This window comes from Coloeus monedula (assembly GCF_965178545.1).
Source record: "Coloeus monedula genome assembly, chromosome: 2".
Taxonomy (NCBI): Eukaryota; Metazoa; Chordata; class Aves; order Passeriformes; family Corvidae; genus Coloeus; species Coloeus monedula.
In genome coordinates this window covers 1,780,862-1,796,334 of record NC_138782.1, presented here as the reverse complement: position 1 = coordinate 1,796,334, position 15,473 = coordinate 1,780,862, and the positions used below count along the sequence as shown (strand labels likewise).

Sequence of the window (15,473 nt, the reverse complement as noted above, 5' to 3'; positions counted from 1 at the left end):
CTAAGACACCGCTTCTCACTGCCACCACCTCAGGAAGGCAGCGAGGACATGCAGTGTGACTTGAGCAGTTCTTCCTTTCAGGTGACATCCACAGCACTTACAGAAATGCTGGGAATAGCTGGACAAATTCAAACATCCAGGAGGAAAAGGCTTTTTATTGGCACTCAGGTCTCATCCCTTCAGGTTTCTTTATCAGAGGCAATAACAGGCATGCTGCCGTCCCCCTAGGAGCCTCTCCTGGAGCTGATCCAGACAAAGCCCTGGGCATCTCAGCAGCCTTTGCAGGAGGTAAGTGCTTTTGTTTGACCACAGGCTTTCCAGGCACAGCCCTCACAGTTCCCTGGGTCTCATTCCAGCTCCTGCATTTCCAGAGCAGATCCGTTCTCCGCTCTCACGAGCGGCTCGTTGGTTGTTTTTAGGACGGCTTTTAGCTGATGCCAGAATATTTTCTGCTTGTGTTCCTCAGGGCTCCACTTCAAATAGGTTTTCCTTCTCAGCAGTTTCCTGAGTTTGCTGAATTTCTGAGGGACGCTGTGGGGTGGGAGATCTTCCAGCACGATCATGATGAGTGAATCCAGGTTTTCATTCAGGACCCGGTGTTCGGCAAAATACAGCTCGTACTGACACCAGCAGCTGTTCACAAAGCTGGGAGAGAGAACAAAAAGCACTTTATGGCTGTTCTCTATGCAGTAAAAAATGTTCCCAAGCACGGGATGCCCCGGTTTGAAATCCCTCTCGTGGTAACATATCCTGAACCCATCATTTTCCAGCTTTTCCAGCAGGTTCTCTTTGGTCCAGTCAGCATCGTGCTCGCTGTACGAGATGAAGGCATCGAAGAGTTTGTTTTCTGGCCTCTTCTCGTACTGCTTCCTTTTGGCCATGCACCAGTACCAGCCCATCCTGATGTACCAGGGCCCGTCCAGGCGCCAGCAGAGCACAGTGAGGGCCAGCACAGCCAGGCCGGCAGCGCCGGCGGTCACGGCCAGCTGGACACCCAGGGAGCAGTGCAGCAGTGTCAGGTGGCTGCTGCCCACCAGGGAGCCCCGGCGTTCCGGGGGGAAGCTGCACGTCATGGCCTCCCTGCCCCTGATCTCCAGCTGGGGCTCGTGGATGTAGACGTTCACAAACCAGTACAGGTCACAGGTACAGAAAAAATGCTCCCCTTGGACAGTCAGAACCCTCAGATGTGTCAGTGGGCCAAACGTGGCCTCCACAATGGTTGTGATGGCGTTGTCGCTGATGTCCAGCTCGACCAGAGAAGCTGGGAGAGAGCCATGCTGCAGAAAGGAGATCTTATTCCCTGATAGATTAAAATACTTCAGCCCTGGGAGGGATTCCCCAAAGCCATCGGGCAGCTCTGGGATCAGGTTGTGGCTGCTGTCCAGGCTGGTCAGTGCAGGAAGGCGCCCAGCGGGCTCCAGATGTGTGATCAGGTTCCCAGAAATGTTTAGATGTTCCAGCTTTTCCAGGGCATCAGTTAAGGACAACACCTTCACCTTGTTTTTACTGAAATCACATTTTTTTAAGGCTGATGGAAAATACTCGGTGTGCATAGCCATAATTTTGTTATTCTGAATCGTAAATATTGTTAAGTTGGAGAGGGATTTCAGACTGGGGGGGATGACTTCGATGTCGTTGTTGCTGATGTCGAGATGCTGCAGGGAGGAGGGGAAATTGGGAAGTACAGAAATGTAGTTGCTGCTGAGGTCCAGAAATAACAGTTCTTCCACTGTCTCAGCAAACCACTCCGGCAGCTCCACAATGGAGCAGCTGGACATTCCCAGGTGTTTCACTTTCTCGGGAAGGCTTTCAATGGGTGTTCCAGCCACGTTCCTGACAAAGGAGATGGCGTTGATGTGTACAGTTCCGGGGGGAGGGACACACGTTGGAAGTGCATTCCCGCTTTCTGAGAATGCTGTGTAGATGAAGTGGTTTCCTTGAACATACATTTTTTCCAAGTTAAACAATTTTTTAGCGAAATTCACAGGAATTTGGCTGATGTTGGTGAAGGACAAGTCAATTTCCTTGATGCTGGAAGGGAGGCACAGCGTATCCAGGCTGTTGATGGGGTTGTTGCTGATGTTTAGGAACAAAAGCTGGTGGGATGGGAACTTACAGATGGACTCAGCATCCAGGATGTTAATGGTTAACTTGTTGGAGCTGGCGTCGATGGACAGCGTGTTTTCCATTGGAAAGAACAGGCTAAACAGTGACAGAAGATCCATTTCCACGTTGTTGTGACTGATGTCAAGCTCCAAAATCCTGCCCAGCTGGGCTTGGCAGAGATCCTCATCCAGTTTTAACATCAGCTCTTCCGTGGTGAGGTTACTGTGGGACAGGTCGAGTGTCCCGTTAATGGGAATTCCACAGAGGCTGGGCTCGGGTGTGGCTGTGGGAGAGGCCACTGTGTTCCCCTCTCCCCTCCGAAGAAGATTCCCTGTGCTTCTCCTGAGCCTGGGGTTAAGGATTTGTCGGAGAGACAGAACTCCGGAGCGTGGCAGCTCCTCGGTGGGAACAAAAGGCTCCAGAGCAGCCCCATAGGATTTGTCAGAATTCTTGGAAAGCTGCAAAGACCCCGGAGTTTTGCCAGCGGGTGAGAGCTTCAGGTGGGGTGGGAGATTTGACAGAAGCAGCTTCTCGTAATTAAATGATAAATCCACAGAAACCAGGCTGAGCAGACTCTGGAATGCTCCAGGCTCAACATCCCTGATCCGATTGTAGGAAAGGTCTAGAACTTCCAACCTGGCAAATCTTTCCAAGTCTCTCTTGGTTATTTTTTCAATGACATTGTGTGAGAAATTGAGAGCTCTCGCTGTTTTTGGAGCTTGTGCTTCTGAGACAGAGGAGAGGTTTGAATAGGAGTAGTTATAAACCAGGAAGGCTGGAGGTGTTCTCCATGTTAGGAATCCATGTGCTCTGCTGAGTAAGAGAGGAATGAAGCAGAAATGAAGGCAGCCAGGAAGGATCCTCATCCTGGAGAAAAGAAATGTTAAATCCATCATTATAATATTTTAAAGAATACCATAAAAAATAATCCTAATTTACTTGAAAGTCCAGAAATTGTTTCATTAATTGTATCCATGAATCCCTTTTTATTTACCAAAATAAAACACATCTTCAGAGTAAGAGAAACAGAGTGTCTGAGAATTATTTGAAGTAGAGCACTAATCATATGAGGTCATGGTAGATGAAGTCTGAATTATTTTTTATTTCTTTTTTTTTCTCAGGCAGCCCCTGCAATATCATCTTCCCCCTGGAAAATCTGAAATGTCCTTCGTGGCTCCGTCGGACTCAGGTTTTATGTCTCCCATCCCAGTGCACAACAACCAGGTAAGTCTGACCCCTCCAAAACCTGTTCAGCCGCTTCAGGGACATCCCAGGGAGCTGCACGTAATTGTGTGGCCCCGGATCTTCCCCTGATCCCAGCCCCTGGAGCTTTGCTCAGCCGAGGATTCACCAGTGACCATTTGTTTGGCCTTACCTGTCAGAGTTAAGTTTTCTTGGAAGCAGGATATGGGAAGCAGCCAGGAGAGGTCACTGCCCCACATTCCCAGTGCCCGGTTCCAGCCCTGCCCCGGGTCTCTGTCACGAGTCCCTGGCCCCGCCGCTCCGGGCCGTGTATTTGTTCCCTGCAGAGGCAGGTGCAGAGCTCCAGGTGAGGAACCTGTGTCACCGGACACCCCCGGGGTGTGAAAAGCATCGTGAATTTATCACACAGCTCTCTCCTCACTTCCAGCCACCCTCCCATCCCTCTGATCCCCTGTACCTGCTCTCCTGGGCGCTCCTCCTTCACCTTCTGGTGCCTCGGGTGCCTTTTGTGGAGCTGGGAGCGGAGCGGGGCGGGCTGGGGCACCCCCGGGACTGCCCAGCCTCGCCCCCTCCCCTGTGCCCGTCGGAAGAGGAGGAGGTGGTGCCGGAGATGATGCTCCCCGGTGAAATCTGTCAAGTTTTCCCCTTCGCGCCACTCCCAGGCGTTGCCCAACCCGTGGCCGAGGGGGAAATAAAAGGTGGAAGTTGCTCGTTTAATGCATCACGGTGTCGTCCCGAGGCATTGCTTCAGCCTCAGCAGCACAAGTTGGGGAGAAAACTGAAAAACCAAGTTCAGCAAGCAGTGCATGGGTTGGCCAGAGCTCGACAGGGACAGACTGCAGGCCTTGGGAGCAGGAATGCCGGGGGAGCGTGGTGTGTTGCTCCCGGGGGGACACAGAGCAAAGGGTGGAGCAACACCGTGGTGCTGTGTTCATGCTCCGTCAAAAACAACACAGCTAATGGGAGCAGAGACGAAGGAATGATCCAGACAAAGCTGACCCTGGCTTCATTCACTCAGAAATTCAGGTTACTTGTGCTATTACCCCATGCTGAGGACCAAAGTCACTCAAACTGTAACTTCACCTTTGCCTCTCCCTCAAATAAAATAATATAAAAACCGCTTGAGTGGGGCGGGAGGTTAGAGGAGAGGCCATCACACATCCTGGGGTCAGTTGATGCTCCACAGGGACACCTGGATAAGAAACTTACTCTTAGTAATTATCTGGAGCTTTCACTGGGGTCACAGCTTGCCTTTATATCACTCCCAATTTTTTTTCCCACTCTTACACAATCACCAGTGGCCGGAAAACTCCCAGCAGCCCAGAGGCCCCTCTGTCCAGCCCTGGGGGCTGGAAAACCCAAGGTGGTTTGTGCTGTCCGTCTGATCTGACCGGCACTTTCCTGCTGTGGCAGGTTCTGGGAATTGCCCTGCAGTCATCTGTTCTTCAGGCAGATTCCAACCTGCTTTGATAACAGGGACAGGAAATTCCTAAGTTGGAATATGTCAGGAGAAATTTTTGCTCCTGCTGTCAGTGTGGGGTGAGCCCCTGCAGTTGGACAAGTCTCCATCTCAATACAGTGCTGCTGCTTGTGAACCTCCAGCTGTTCTTCCCTTTGGGAAGATGGAACAACTACAGGGCCAGCAAAATCCCAGGGAGAGTCAGTCATGGCTGGAAAAGACAAAGTAAAAAAGACAATTTTTTGGTACAATCACAGTTATTCCACCAATTCTCTGCACTGGAATTATTCTGTCATTTGTTTCATCCAACACCCTCTTGGTGTATATTTTTTTTTTTTTTTAAAGCAACCTCTTATTTTGGGGATTGAGGGAAGAGCAGGACACGAGACAGGTCTGAGTGAGCAAGGAAGGTCCACACCATGTGGCCAAGAGCAGGACCAGTGATTTCATTCCCAAAACAGGTCATGTGCCACTTGTTCTGTCTCTCTCTGCAGGGAAAGGTTTTTTGTGCACTGGAAATGTGATTTAAAGGAGGAGATCTGAACCTGCACAGGAGCTGCTCAAATCCAAAGAGGATCAGCACCAGCTTTGAGGAGACCAAACCCCACAGGAGCTTCTCTTATTAAGGTGGGCTTGGATTTAGGTGCTGGATGACAATGTAAGATATTTATGACCTGGAAATGGACTTGTCTGTGTGAAGCAGCTCTACCTCCTGAAGGTGTAGGAGCAAACTTAAGTCAGCTCTTGGTCAGGAAGGGACGGAAGAGGAGGGGGAGCAAAGCATGATCCCTCTGGAGGTGGAGGTGGGTGCTGGGGCAGGCATAGCTGTGAGCATGGAGCTTCCTGCACAAGGGGAAGTCGAGACTGAGGAACACGTGTTTGGCAAGAGCCTGCTTGCTCACATCATGGCAAAAGCTGCTGTTGGGGGGCACCAGGTGCTGTTGCTGCTGAGGCAGGGATGTGCTTCCCCTTCCCGCCAGGGAGTTCCCTCCTGTGCAGGGAATTCTGACATCCCACAAAATAACTATTCTTGGCTTGCCCTCTGATCTAATCCCCACAAGGAGGGATGTACAGGAAGGGTGGGTGTGTTGGGTTCCCTTCCTTGGCACAGCCTGAGGGATGCTGAGGCTGCCCAGAGCTGGGTGGCTCCAGCCTTTCCTCAGGGCAGCCTTGAGCCAAAATAAAACCATTCCAAGGGATCGTGCCGGTCTGGAGCCGTAACAAGGGGATCCAGCCAGCCCCTTGCACAGGCAGCAGGTGAAATGCTTTCATCTTTTCCTACTCTGTGTTGGCTGCTGATGCCTCTGGCAGACAGGACAGGATGCCTCATGAGATTGGTCCAGCTGTGACTGTTGAGGGGAGTAAAGGAAGAAAGTTAAGGATCTGAAGTCTGGAGAACTCTGGTTTTAATGTCTTCTCTTTCTAAAGGTTCCTGGATTAAAACTTTGTGCTTGTTTAGCTAATGCTTCACAGGAAGGCTGGGAACAGGGGAATCTGGGTACATCTGGGTACAAGACTTTCCCGGGGGAAACAATCTATGTAAAAGACTCTTTCTTCCCCTTTTCCAGCTCCCTCTGCCACCTTGCTGAGCCTCAGAAATCAGGATATGAGCAAGAAAAATGACTGCCAATTTAACTGCCAAATCATGCTGCTGCTGCTGTTTAGGTTTTCTGCTTGGTGAGACACTAAACAGGTTCTGTTGCAACAGTCTAGCCGCTCAGGGGAGTATTTTGGGCATTATCTGTCCACTCATCTGCCATGTGGCTGGCAGGTCCTGCCCCACAGCCATTAGAAATTCCTGGGCCTTGCATAAAGGCTGCAGAAAAGAGGAAATGTGGTGGGCACATGGAAATGACTGACAGGCACAGACCGGACACTGTTGCTACAGCCCCAAACGTCCAAGGCTCTGCTGGGTGTTGGCCATTACAAACTTTTTCAAAAATAAAACAAAAGTCCACTTCAGCTCCTGTCAGCAGTATTTCAACTTATCTGAGCCCTCCCACTTTACTTCTAGGAATGTCTAGTGCCAGCAGATTAAAACTTCCCAGATGTTCTTTGTGAGGTACACACACTACAGGGAACTGGACCTGGTGGCAGGAAGAATGTTCAGCAAAATAATTATATGAAAATGAACCCTACGGTGTTAAATAAATAAATGGAATGTCCTGGGAAGCAGCCCAGAAATAGCAGCTGAAGAGGGGTGAGGTGCAGTGACAGGAGAATACAATTCCCAGCAGTCAGAGTGAGGTAACACTGGTGTTTGGAGAAAGCAGGAACAGTAGGAGAATCATAAGTGGTGTTGTGGCTCCTGAGCACGAAGTGTTGGCTTCACCTTTTCCTTCTGTTTGCAGCTGAACTCCTCCCTTGAAGCTTCAGGGTTTTTTGTGCCTTTTCTGAGTTGAGTTTACACCTTAATGATGCCACTGATGAGGGGGGAATGTGTCACACACGAGCCAGGCAGGAAGTGCAAGACAAGGTTTTAATCATTAAAAGTTTATCAATAAGCTCTTATATACACATAGTTATACACAAAGTGGTTCACAAGTCCCTCAGCTTGGAGAGCTGTGCTGGTGAGGCCTTTGTCAGCTCACAGACACTGTTCCCATGGGAATGCCAGGATCTGGCCTTGGGGGCTTTGCTGTCCTCAGCTGGGCACTGAGAGGAGCCCGTATTCATCTGCTGTATCCAGGATTTTACAGATCACTGGAGACTCCACCTGGAACAGAGAGACCAAACCATGAACTCAGCACTGCAGGAATCTTGGGAAGAGTCACTGGAAGAAAGGGGCCACCTTAAACATAGAACTGGAGATGTGCTCTACTACCAGCCCTGACCTCAGGCTGTGTCTGTACGTACCCCAAGGATGTATTGGCAAGAATGAGGCTCCAACATGTAAATGGTCACAGCATGAGGGGAGTCAGATTCTTTACATCTGAAAATAGAGGAGAAATAGGGGGGGTTGGTAGGCAATAAGCACAAGGTAACACATGTATTTCACTGCTGTCTGCAGCATTTTATTAACAGATACTGCCTTCTGAGCTTTGTGACAACACCAGCAGCTTTCCCCTCTGACCCAGGAAACAGACACAAAACATCACTTTGTAAAAGTTCACTTACTTCAACTTCACAGTCACCTGCCTTGGCTTGTCTGTCAAGTCACAAACATCTCCATTTCCATAGAAATGAGACACCATCCTGCCACAAAAGATCAGAATGGAAGAGTGTGGAAGTATTAAACACAATTTTTAAGCAGGCAGCTCAGTGGTGCGATCCAGCACCTCATCATTGGTTGAGTGTTTAATATACAAACCAATAGTAACAGATACACTATTATACTACACTAGATATTATTATACTATTATACTATATATTATACTATATAACTATTACACTGTTACAAACAGCAATAGGTTGTATTGCAGTTACTGCAGAAGGAAAGTGTTGCTCAGTGTTGGAAGATTTTTCTCTGTGTCATATCCAAAGTGCTGAATTCCTCATTTGTGATGCTGACTGGGGGGTAAATCTGAACATACTCCTCTTGGCAGTTTATTTCATCTGTTAACAACCCGAATTTCACAGGACTGGGCCCTGTGTCCCAAGTGTGAGAGCAGGGCAGAGCCTGGTTGGTACCTGACTGTCTGGGTGCCATCCTCTTGCAGGTAGAAGGTCCTGGCTGCATTCTTCCTTGACCACTCGATGTGCTCCTCCTTGCTCCACGTACCCACCACCACAGAGGTCTTGCCACTTTCTTTATCCTAGAATAGGAAAAGCTGATCACTACACCCTGTCCAGAGGATTGTATTTTCTTAACAGGAACTTAAAGGAACTAACAGAACTCTTTGAACACACCTCGTGGTACTGGTGAACATATTTGCCATAACAGAATTCGTATTTCCACCAGCCAACGCCCTGGGGAGAAGAACAACCTCAGTGTTAAAAAGAACCAAACACAACCCCTAAAACAAACCCATCCTTTTCCCCCCAGACCCTAAACCAGCTGTTTCAGCTGTAAAACTCAGTATCTATTAGTTTATGAAAATCCATCACAGCTAATTCCGTTACCTGCTTTCATTTCACTGTCTGCTCAAATAAATTGAATTTCAACAGAAAAGTTCAATATAAAAATTAAACAAATACATAGATTAGGATGTATTCCACATGGCTTTGCTGCTCACCCCATGGAAGCAGTAGGAACCACTGAGGAATTCCTTGATGAGCTGCTCGTCGGTCAGCTTGGAGATGTGGGTTGTCCCCACTGTTAACAGCTGGTGGCTCCCAACAGCCACAGGCTTGTGGATGGAAGAGAATTTCTCTTCTTTTGTTGAAGGCATTTCTTCCTGCAATTAAAGGATACAATTAAGTCCCCTGCAAAGTCTTACAAGTTACATGAACTTACTGAACACTGGATCAATTTTGGCACAGATTCAATTTTGACACTGAATCTGTTTTGGTCAATTTTAGCTGAAAGAAAATTCCAGTCAAAACCTTCACACATTTGTGAACTGTAGGCTACAGAGGCTACAAAATTTTAAATTAGTAGCCCACACTTGCTCTGTTTTCCTTCCAAAGTTTCAACAAGTTTAATGAAAGACTGCCACCATCTTATAAAATGTGTTAAAAAGGGAAAACAAAGATTTTTCTATTTAAAATGAAACAAATCCTACCTCCTTAACCCTCCTAAAAGGCATCTTCAGCATTTCCTGCTGTTTCTCCAGCTGTTCCAGGTTGTGGGGTTTAAGTGGGGATCCTGGCAGGGACTGGCAGAAGATGTCATTCACAGGGGAAGCCCTGAACCTGCCCAGCAAGGTAAGAACAAGTCCCTGTTACATCTTCAAGTACAGAAATCAGTTCAGTGCTCTGAGTGTCTGGATCTGCTGCTGCTCAGGTGGTGCAGGTGCACCCCTGGATGAGACGCCAGGTGTAGAGGGAAAGCCCTGGAGGCTGAGGCACTGCTTGGGGGTGCTTTGGGAACACATGACAGGAAGAAAGGGCATTAGACTTGAAATTTGGGTTGTGATCCCTGTGGTGACACTGGGCAGCATTGCCAGGCTGCCACCTCCACATTTCCTTATTTACCAAGGTGACGTAAGAGGGGGAATGATGATCCTGTGCATTTATTTTAGGAGTTTCCTGCTGGTGGCCAGGGACCCTTCCATGCCTGCCCTTGGGAAGGAGGCAGCAGCTCTGGATTGTATCTTTATCAAGCAACATGGTACAGTTCAGGGAAGGGGAGGAAACAAGAACCCTACACTTGATTTTTGGAAAATAATACTGAAATTGTGAATTCTCCATATGGAAATGGCTTCTGGAGAGCTCCTCATGTTGGGAGGAGCTAAAATCGAGGTTAAGGTTATGGCTGGAGAAGGTACTTTTGGTTTTGTAGACCTTTAGAGTGTACACACATGGTATCTGCAGTCTTCAAATACCATGAAGATGATCCCTCAAGAAATGACAACGTAAGAGGAGACAGAAGTGTTCTGGGCACTGTACCTGTACTTGGGGTGGTTGCACAGCAGCGGGGTCAGGATCACCACCTCATATTCACAGGTGGTGACTTCTGCTACGGAGAGGATCTCGTGCTTGGCCTCGGGGTGGCAGATGTACATCACTGTGCTGGACCTGGGCAGGTTCTGCCTCAGGCTGCAGGGTGTGCCATTGCCCAGCTCCACGGGGTAGTAGGGTGTCATCTGCCCTTCGATGTTTTTTGTGGGGATCTGGGTGAGGGAAAGCAACAGATCATAACCACAGGAAAGCTCCCGAGACTCTTCTGAAACAAAAAATGTTATTCCTGAGTGCAGAGCCAGTATGACTGGGTTAAAATCAGACCCTGTGTAGCTGTTTCTGCAACATCCAGACCTATCCTGGTGTTCACCCAGACTGGGTCTGCCAGGCTCATCACCTGCAACACCAGACCCTAAAGAATCCAAAACCATCCTTGCAAAGTCATTCTGGCACCTGCACTATACCTCTCATCATTCCCAGCTCCAGGCTGTTCCTTATTCAGAGGATCCCACACCACCCATGGCTGTGGCTAACAAAGTTAAGGGCGTACACAATGTAAATCCCACTTTTTCACACTTTTAAGTCAGCTCTCTTCAGGTTTGTTCCCTTGTGTTTCATCCAACTCCCTCTTTAAGAGATTAATTCCCTGAAGTGGTAAAGTCTCTTATCTTGGAAGCAGCTGGAGTTCCAGGGTTCCCAAAGTGCCCAAACCCACAAGCTGACCCTTTTTTACCCGTGTTGCTTGAGCTACTGAAGGTTTTCAGAGCTGAACAGACAGGGCTCTGTGCTAAAAGACAAGAGGTGCCTTCTGGGGTCAGGACACTCCAGGGATCTGGGACCTTTCTGTCCCTCACCTGCTTTGGCTTTCAAGCCGCGTCACCCTGTCCCAGGCTACTGACTCCTCCCAGAAACTGCTCCACCATGAGTGAAGACATTCATGAGATTAAAGAGCCAACACGCCCCTTCCTGATAAGAGATTCCAGGAAATCCTGACACGGCAAGTGCATCATAAATACTGTCCAAGAAAAAGGCAATAAAAGACCTAATTTCCTCTGAAGCTGAAGGGAAAAAAGCTGCACTGGAAAACACTTTGTTTTCCTGGCTTTCCAAGAGGCACAGCTGTCACATTCTGCCCCCACACAACCTCCAAAATGCTCCTCAGGCCTGGGTATTGCTGAGATCACTGGACAACCACCACCCTGGGCTGTTCCAGGAGCACAGACATAAAAACTTCATTTCAGCATGAAAATGAAAGGGAACTGGCAGTAAGGTCAAACCTGCTCTCACTAATTCCAAACTCTCGCGTGCTTCAGGTATTCCCATTGTTTTGCTATAGAGTCAGCAGCTCAGAATTGAGTTTTGGAGCCTAAACAAGTGAGGAAGTCCTCTAAGGGGAAAGGGAAGCACAGAGTTTTATGGGTTGGGTCAGCAAGTCAACTCCATCTCTTAGGGATTTTGTGCTGTAGGGCTTTGTTAAGTGTAAGTAAGTCACTTGAGTAGCAAGACTAATTGAGATAATTGAGAGCAAGAAAAGTGCAGTTCAGGAACAGTTTCATTTCTTGATACTCATTTTGGGAGGAGACTAATTACATCATCTTATGATTAGATTGGATATTAGGAAGAAATTCTTCCCTGTGAGGGTGGAGAGGCCCTGGCAGAGGTTGCCCAGAGAAGCTGTGGCTGCCCCTGGATCCCTGGAAGTGTCCAAGGCCAGGCTGGATGAGGGTTGGAGCAACCTGGGATAGTGGAAGGTGCCCCTGCCCACGGCAGGGGGTGGCACTGGGTATCTTTGAGGTCCCTTCCAACACAGACCATTCTGGGATTCTATGATCATACATAAATTGCCTCCACTACTGATGGCAGAAGTTAAAATAGATGTTTTTCACTTGCCTCTTTTGCACCGTCTTTGGAATTTTCCTTCTCTTCTTGACCTAGGGAATAATTAAGAATGAGGTAAGTTTGTGCACTTGAAATAGAATGAAATTTTATACAGAGAAGCTTTTCTGGTTTGTGTATTTGCTGGTGCTTTATACACTGCCAAGAGCCACTTGCAGGTGTGAAAGAGGAAAGAAAGAAAATAACCACTGGTCTGAGGCCCAGAGGAAACAGAGCAAAATACACATCAGTTCATCACAAAACCATCTGGAGTTGGTAGGACGGGCCAAATCCAGCCCTCACACCAAGGCAGGGCTGGAGAACACTTCACTGTAGCTGTTTGGGAAGGGTGGGAATTGGACAGGAGACAGGCAGGTGCTTTGGAAGGAGCATGAGCTGCTGGACAGGAAGCAGGGAAAGGACACAGGACACATAGTCTGGCAGCTAAGCAGGAAGGGCAACAGCCTGACAGACTGAGCTATGGCGACCTGAAGAACCATCACACGTCAGCACCCAGCCCCACAAAACTGGTGAGTTGAATCAAACATTCTGTGTTCTGTACAGCAGCACAACGAGGCACCCCTGCGCAGCCGCCACACCCACTCACCCAGACAGGCCAAACACGGCACGTTCTGAAGCCCTGTTTCTTCCCAGGACTCAGATCCCTAACTGAGGGCTGCAGCTGGGGATCCAGGAATGGGATGAAAAGCACTAAATTCCCCCCAGAAGACTGTAGGATTCCAGTTAATTGCTTCCAAGAAAACACTGGTGCCCATTTTCTACACACTAGCCTGGAATGAAACAAACACCCCAGCCTAGGTGATGTTTTGCTGTTCTGTTTCTGTTCTTTCCATCAACTCTGAATGAACACTTAGTCTGTGGATTTGAAAGACCTCTTTGAACTAATTTACAGCCAAAACATGCTCCAGAAATCAATTATTCTAAACTGTTCTTTGAGTTTGGGACTCAGCAACCTGATTTCCACCAAAGTCCCACTCTAGGCACTTGAGTGTTTCTAAAGATCTGCACCAGGTTCCCTCCCTAAAAAAAGCTCTCAAACTGGTCAGACTGGAATAATTAAAACCCAAAAATATCATTAACATCAGCAGAATGAAATCATCTAAAACACACCTGGTTCTGACAATGGGTTCTTCATTATCATATTCCCCAGGTAGTATTCCTGGATGTTTATTTTCTACAATCAAAACAAACATCAGTTACCACCTTCCAAGCTTTTCCAGGGCATTCAAGTCTGCTGGAGGAGTTCAGCAGGAACATGCCAGTGGAGAAAGGGGTTGTGAGCAGCCTACCTGCCCTGTTTCCTTCTCCTCGTGGTACTGACGGATGTGTTTTCCATGGCAGACCTCATAAGTCCAGTAAGATTCAATCTTAGAAATAAAATACATTTAAAAAATTATCTTTATATGTATTTACACACCACAAAACCACCCAAATGTTGAATTTTGCAGCAAACTGCTGGAGCACCCTCAAAAACAAGAGCACAGCCAGTGGTCTCAGTTTTGCCCAAACAAACACACCAGAGAAAACTTCCCTGACTTTTGCACAGATAAAACAAAAGGAAAAAAACAAATTAAAAAAAATAATAAAAATCCACATTTTTAACTGCTACCACAGCAACCCATTTATCTGAATCCTGACATCTTCAATCACACAGAATTTTGTCAGCAATGTTAAGGCATGAAGTTGTAAAGACCTTGTTTCTTATTAGTATTTCATTTACTACCCTAAACCTTGACATGAACTGGACTGTAACCTTTTAACTGGCATTTAATGAACAAGACAGAGGTAACATACTCTATAGGAACAGCTGCTTTGCTTAAAGAGAGGCTCCAGCAGTTCCCCTGGAGTAGGACCTTTATAGTCCTTTTCTTCTTCCTGCAACAGAAGCGTATTTCATGACATTAAAACTTACAATGTAAAGACTCATCTACAGTTTTCATTGACAGAACAACTTGCCTGAACTCACCTCGTTGCCACTGGCTATCAATGGCAGGAGACACTTGTACTTCTCTTTATCCACAGTGGTCATGATGATATAATTGTCCTCCTTGTACAGGACACCCGTCGTTGGCTGAGGAAACAACCAACCCACGGATCAGACAGGCAGGGGTTTTTTTTAATGCTACTCATTAGAAATACCCTTGAATTCCTGAGTGGTGCGCCAGAGTATTTCCTGTGATTTAACAGTACCACAAGACTGGGGTTTGGTGGTTAAGCTGACTGGGAGTTGCTTGCTGTCGCCTTGGCTTTGGACCTTTTCCCTCCAGCCACATTCCCGATCCCCTCCAGATCCCCGATCCTCTCCAAATCCCTGATCCCCACCATATCATGGATCCCCTCCAGCTGCCCGATCCCCTCCAGGTCCCCGCGTCCCTCCACGATCCCCTCACTCCTGCTCGCCCATTTCAGCCCTTTATTACAGCCCCCAGCCCCAGCCATCCCCCTTCGCCCCCAGCGCTCCCCAAGCCGCTTTCAGCACAGAATCCCGCGGGATTCTCTCCCAGCTGCCGGGCTCCCTCCGGCGGCAGAGCAGCCCCACCCGAGCCCCCCTGTGTGGCGGGGAGGCTCAGACCGCTCCCCGGGCGGAGCGGCCGCGCGGGCCCCCCGGCCCGGCTCGGTACCGACCAGACTGAGCTCGGTGCCGGGCCAGTTCACCCTGAACGGGATGTCGTCGCTGAGCTGCGGGAGTGCTCGGCCGCCCTCGGCCACCGCCGCCACGGCCGCCAGGAGCCCGCAGAACAGCGCCGGGGCCGGGCAGGGCGGCCGCAGCCCGCAGCCCCTCCGGGGGGCCGGGGCCGGGCTCGGCGGCCGCAGCCCGCAGCCCCTCATGCCGGCCGGCGGCTCCGCCGAGGCCGCACCGCACCGCCGCCACGTCGGCTTCCGGCAGCCGCGATCAACAACCGGGGCAGCGCCCGCCGCCGCCAGCGGCATCCGGGGCAGCGCCCGCCGCCACAGGTGAGGGGCCGGGCGGCACGGAGCGGGCGAGAGAGCAGCGTGAGGGACTGAGGGAGGGAGGGAGGTGTAAGGAGTGTGAGTACGGGAAAGGAGGGAGGGAGTGAGTGAAGAGTGGGAGTGAGGAGTGTGAGGAAGTGAGTGAGCGACGGAGAAGTGTGAGGGAGTGAGGAATTTGAATGAAGAGTTTGAGAGAATGAGTGTGAGAGAGAAGTGGGAGTGAGGAGTGGGAATGAGGGAGCGAGGGGTGAATGAGGGGGTGCGGTGGGGGGCGAGTGAGAGGAGGGGGGTAACGAGGGAATGAGTGGGGGGGAATGGGATGCGAGTAATTAACTTTGGTCATTAGTGGCTGCAC

The 15,473-nt window shown here is 49.2% G+C and overlaps 2 protein-coding genes across 3 annotated transcripts; both read right to left on the bottom strand.

Annotated features, from left to right (window-relative positions):
- Positions 1 to 347: 347 nt before the first annotated feature.
- LOC309586209 (toll-like receptor 2 type-1) lies at positions 348 to 2,972 on the bottom strand (the record flags this gene model as incomplete). Its single annotated transcript, XM_082302831.1, has 1 exon — positions 348 to 2,972. The coding sequence occupies one exon, from the start codon at positions 2,970 to 2,972 to the stop codon at positions 348 to 350; it is 2,625 nt and encodes an 874-aa protein (XP_082158957.1).
- Positions 2,973 to 7,279: 4,307 nt separating this feature from the next.
- Positions 7,280 to 15,097, bottom strand: ERLEC1 (endoplasmic reticulum lectin 1; the record flags this gene model as incomplete). 2 transcript variants are annotated; one of them, XM_082299505.1, is made up of 14 exons in its annotated part: positions 7,280 to 7,484; positions 7,625 to 7,700; positions 7,886 to 7,963; positions 8,399 to 8,523; positions 8,618 to 8,677; positions 8,944 to 9,105; positions 9,433 to 9,562; positions 10,259 to 10,482; positions 12,161 to 12,201; positions 13,277 to 13,340; positions 13,456 to 13,533; positions 13,961 to 14,041; positions 14,133 to 14,237; positions 14,792 to 15,097. In XM_082299505.1, the coding sequence occupies 14 exons, from the start codon at positions 15,095 to 15,097 to the stop codon at positions 7,413 to 7,415; spliced, it is 1,602 nt and encodes a 533-aa protein (XP_082155631.1). In that variant the 3' UTR covers positions 7,280 to 7,412. The 2 variants fall into 2 exon arrangements, with proteins under 2 accessions (XP_082155631.1, XP_082155632.1); XM_082299506.1 differs by having other exon boundaries at positions 9,433 to 9,556; positions 14,792 to 15,030.
- Positions 15,098 to 15,473: the final 376 nt, after the last annotated feature.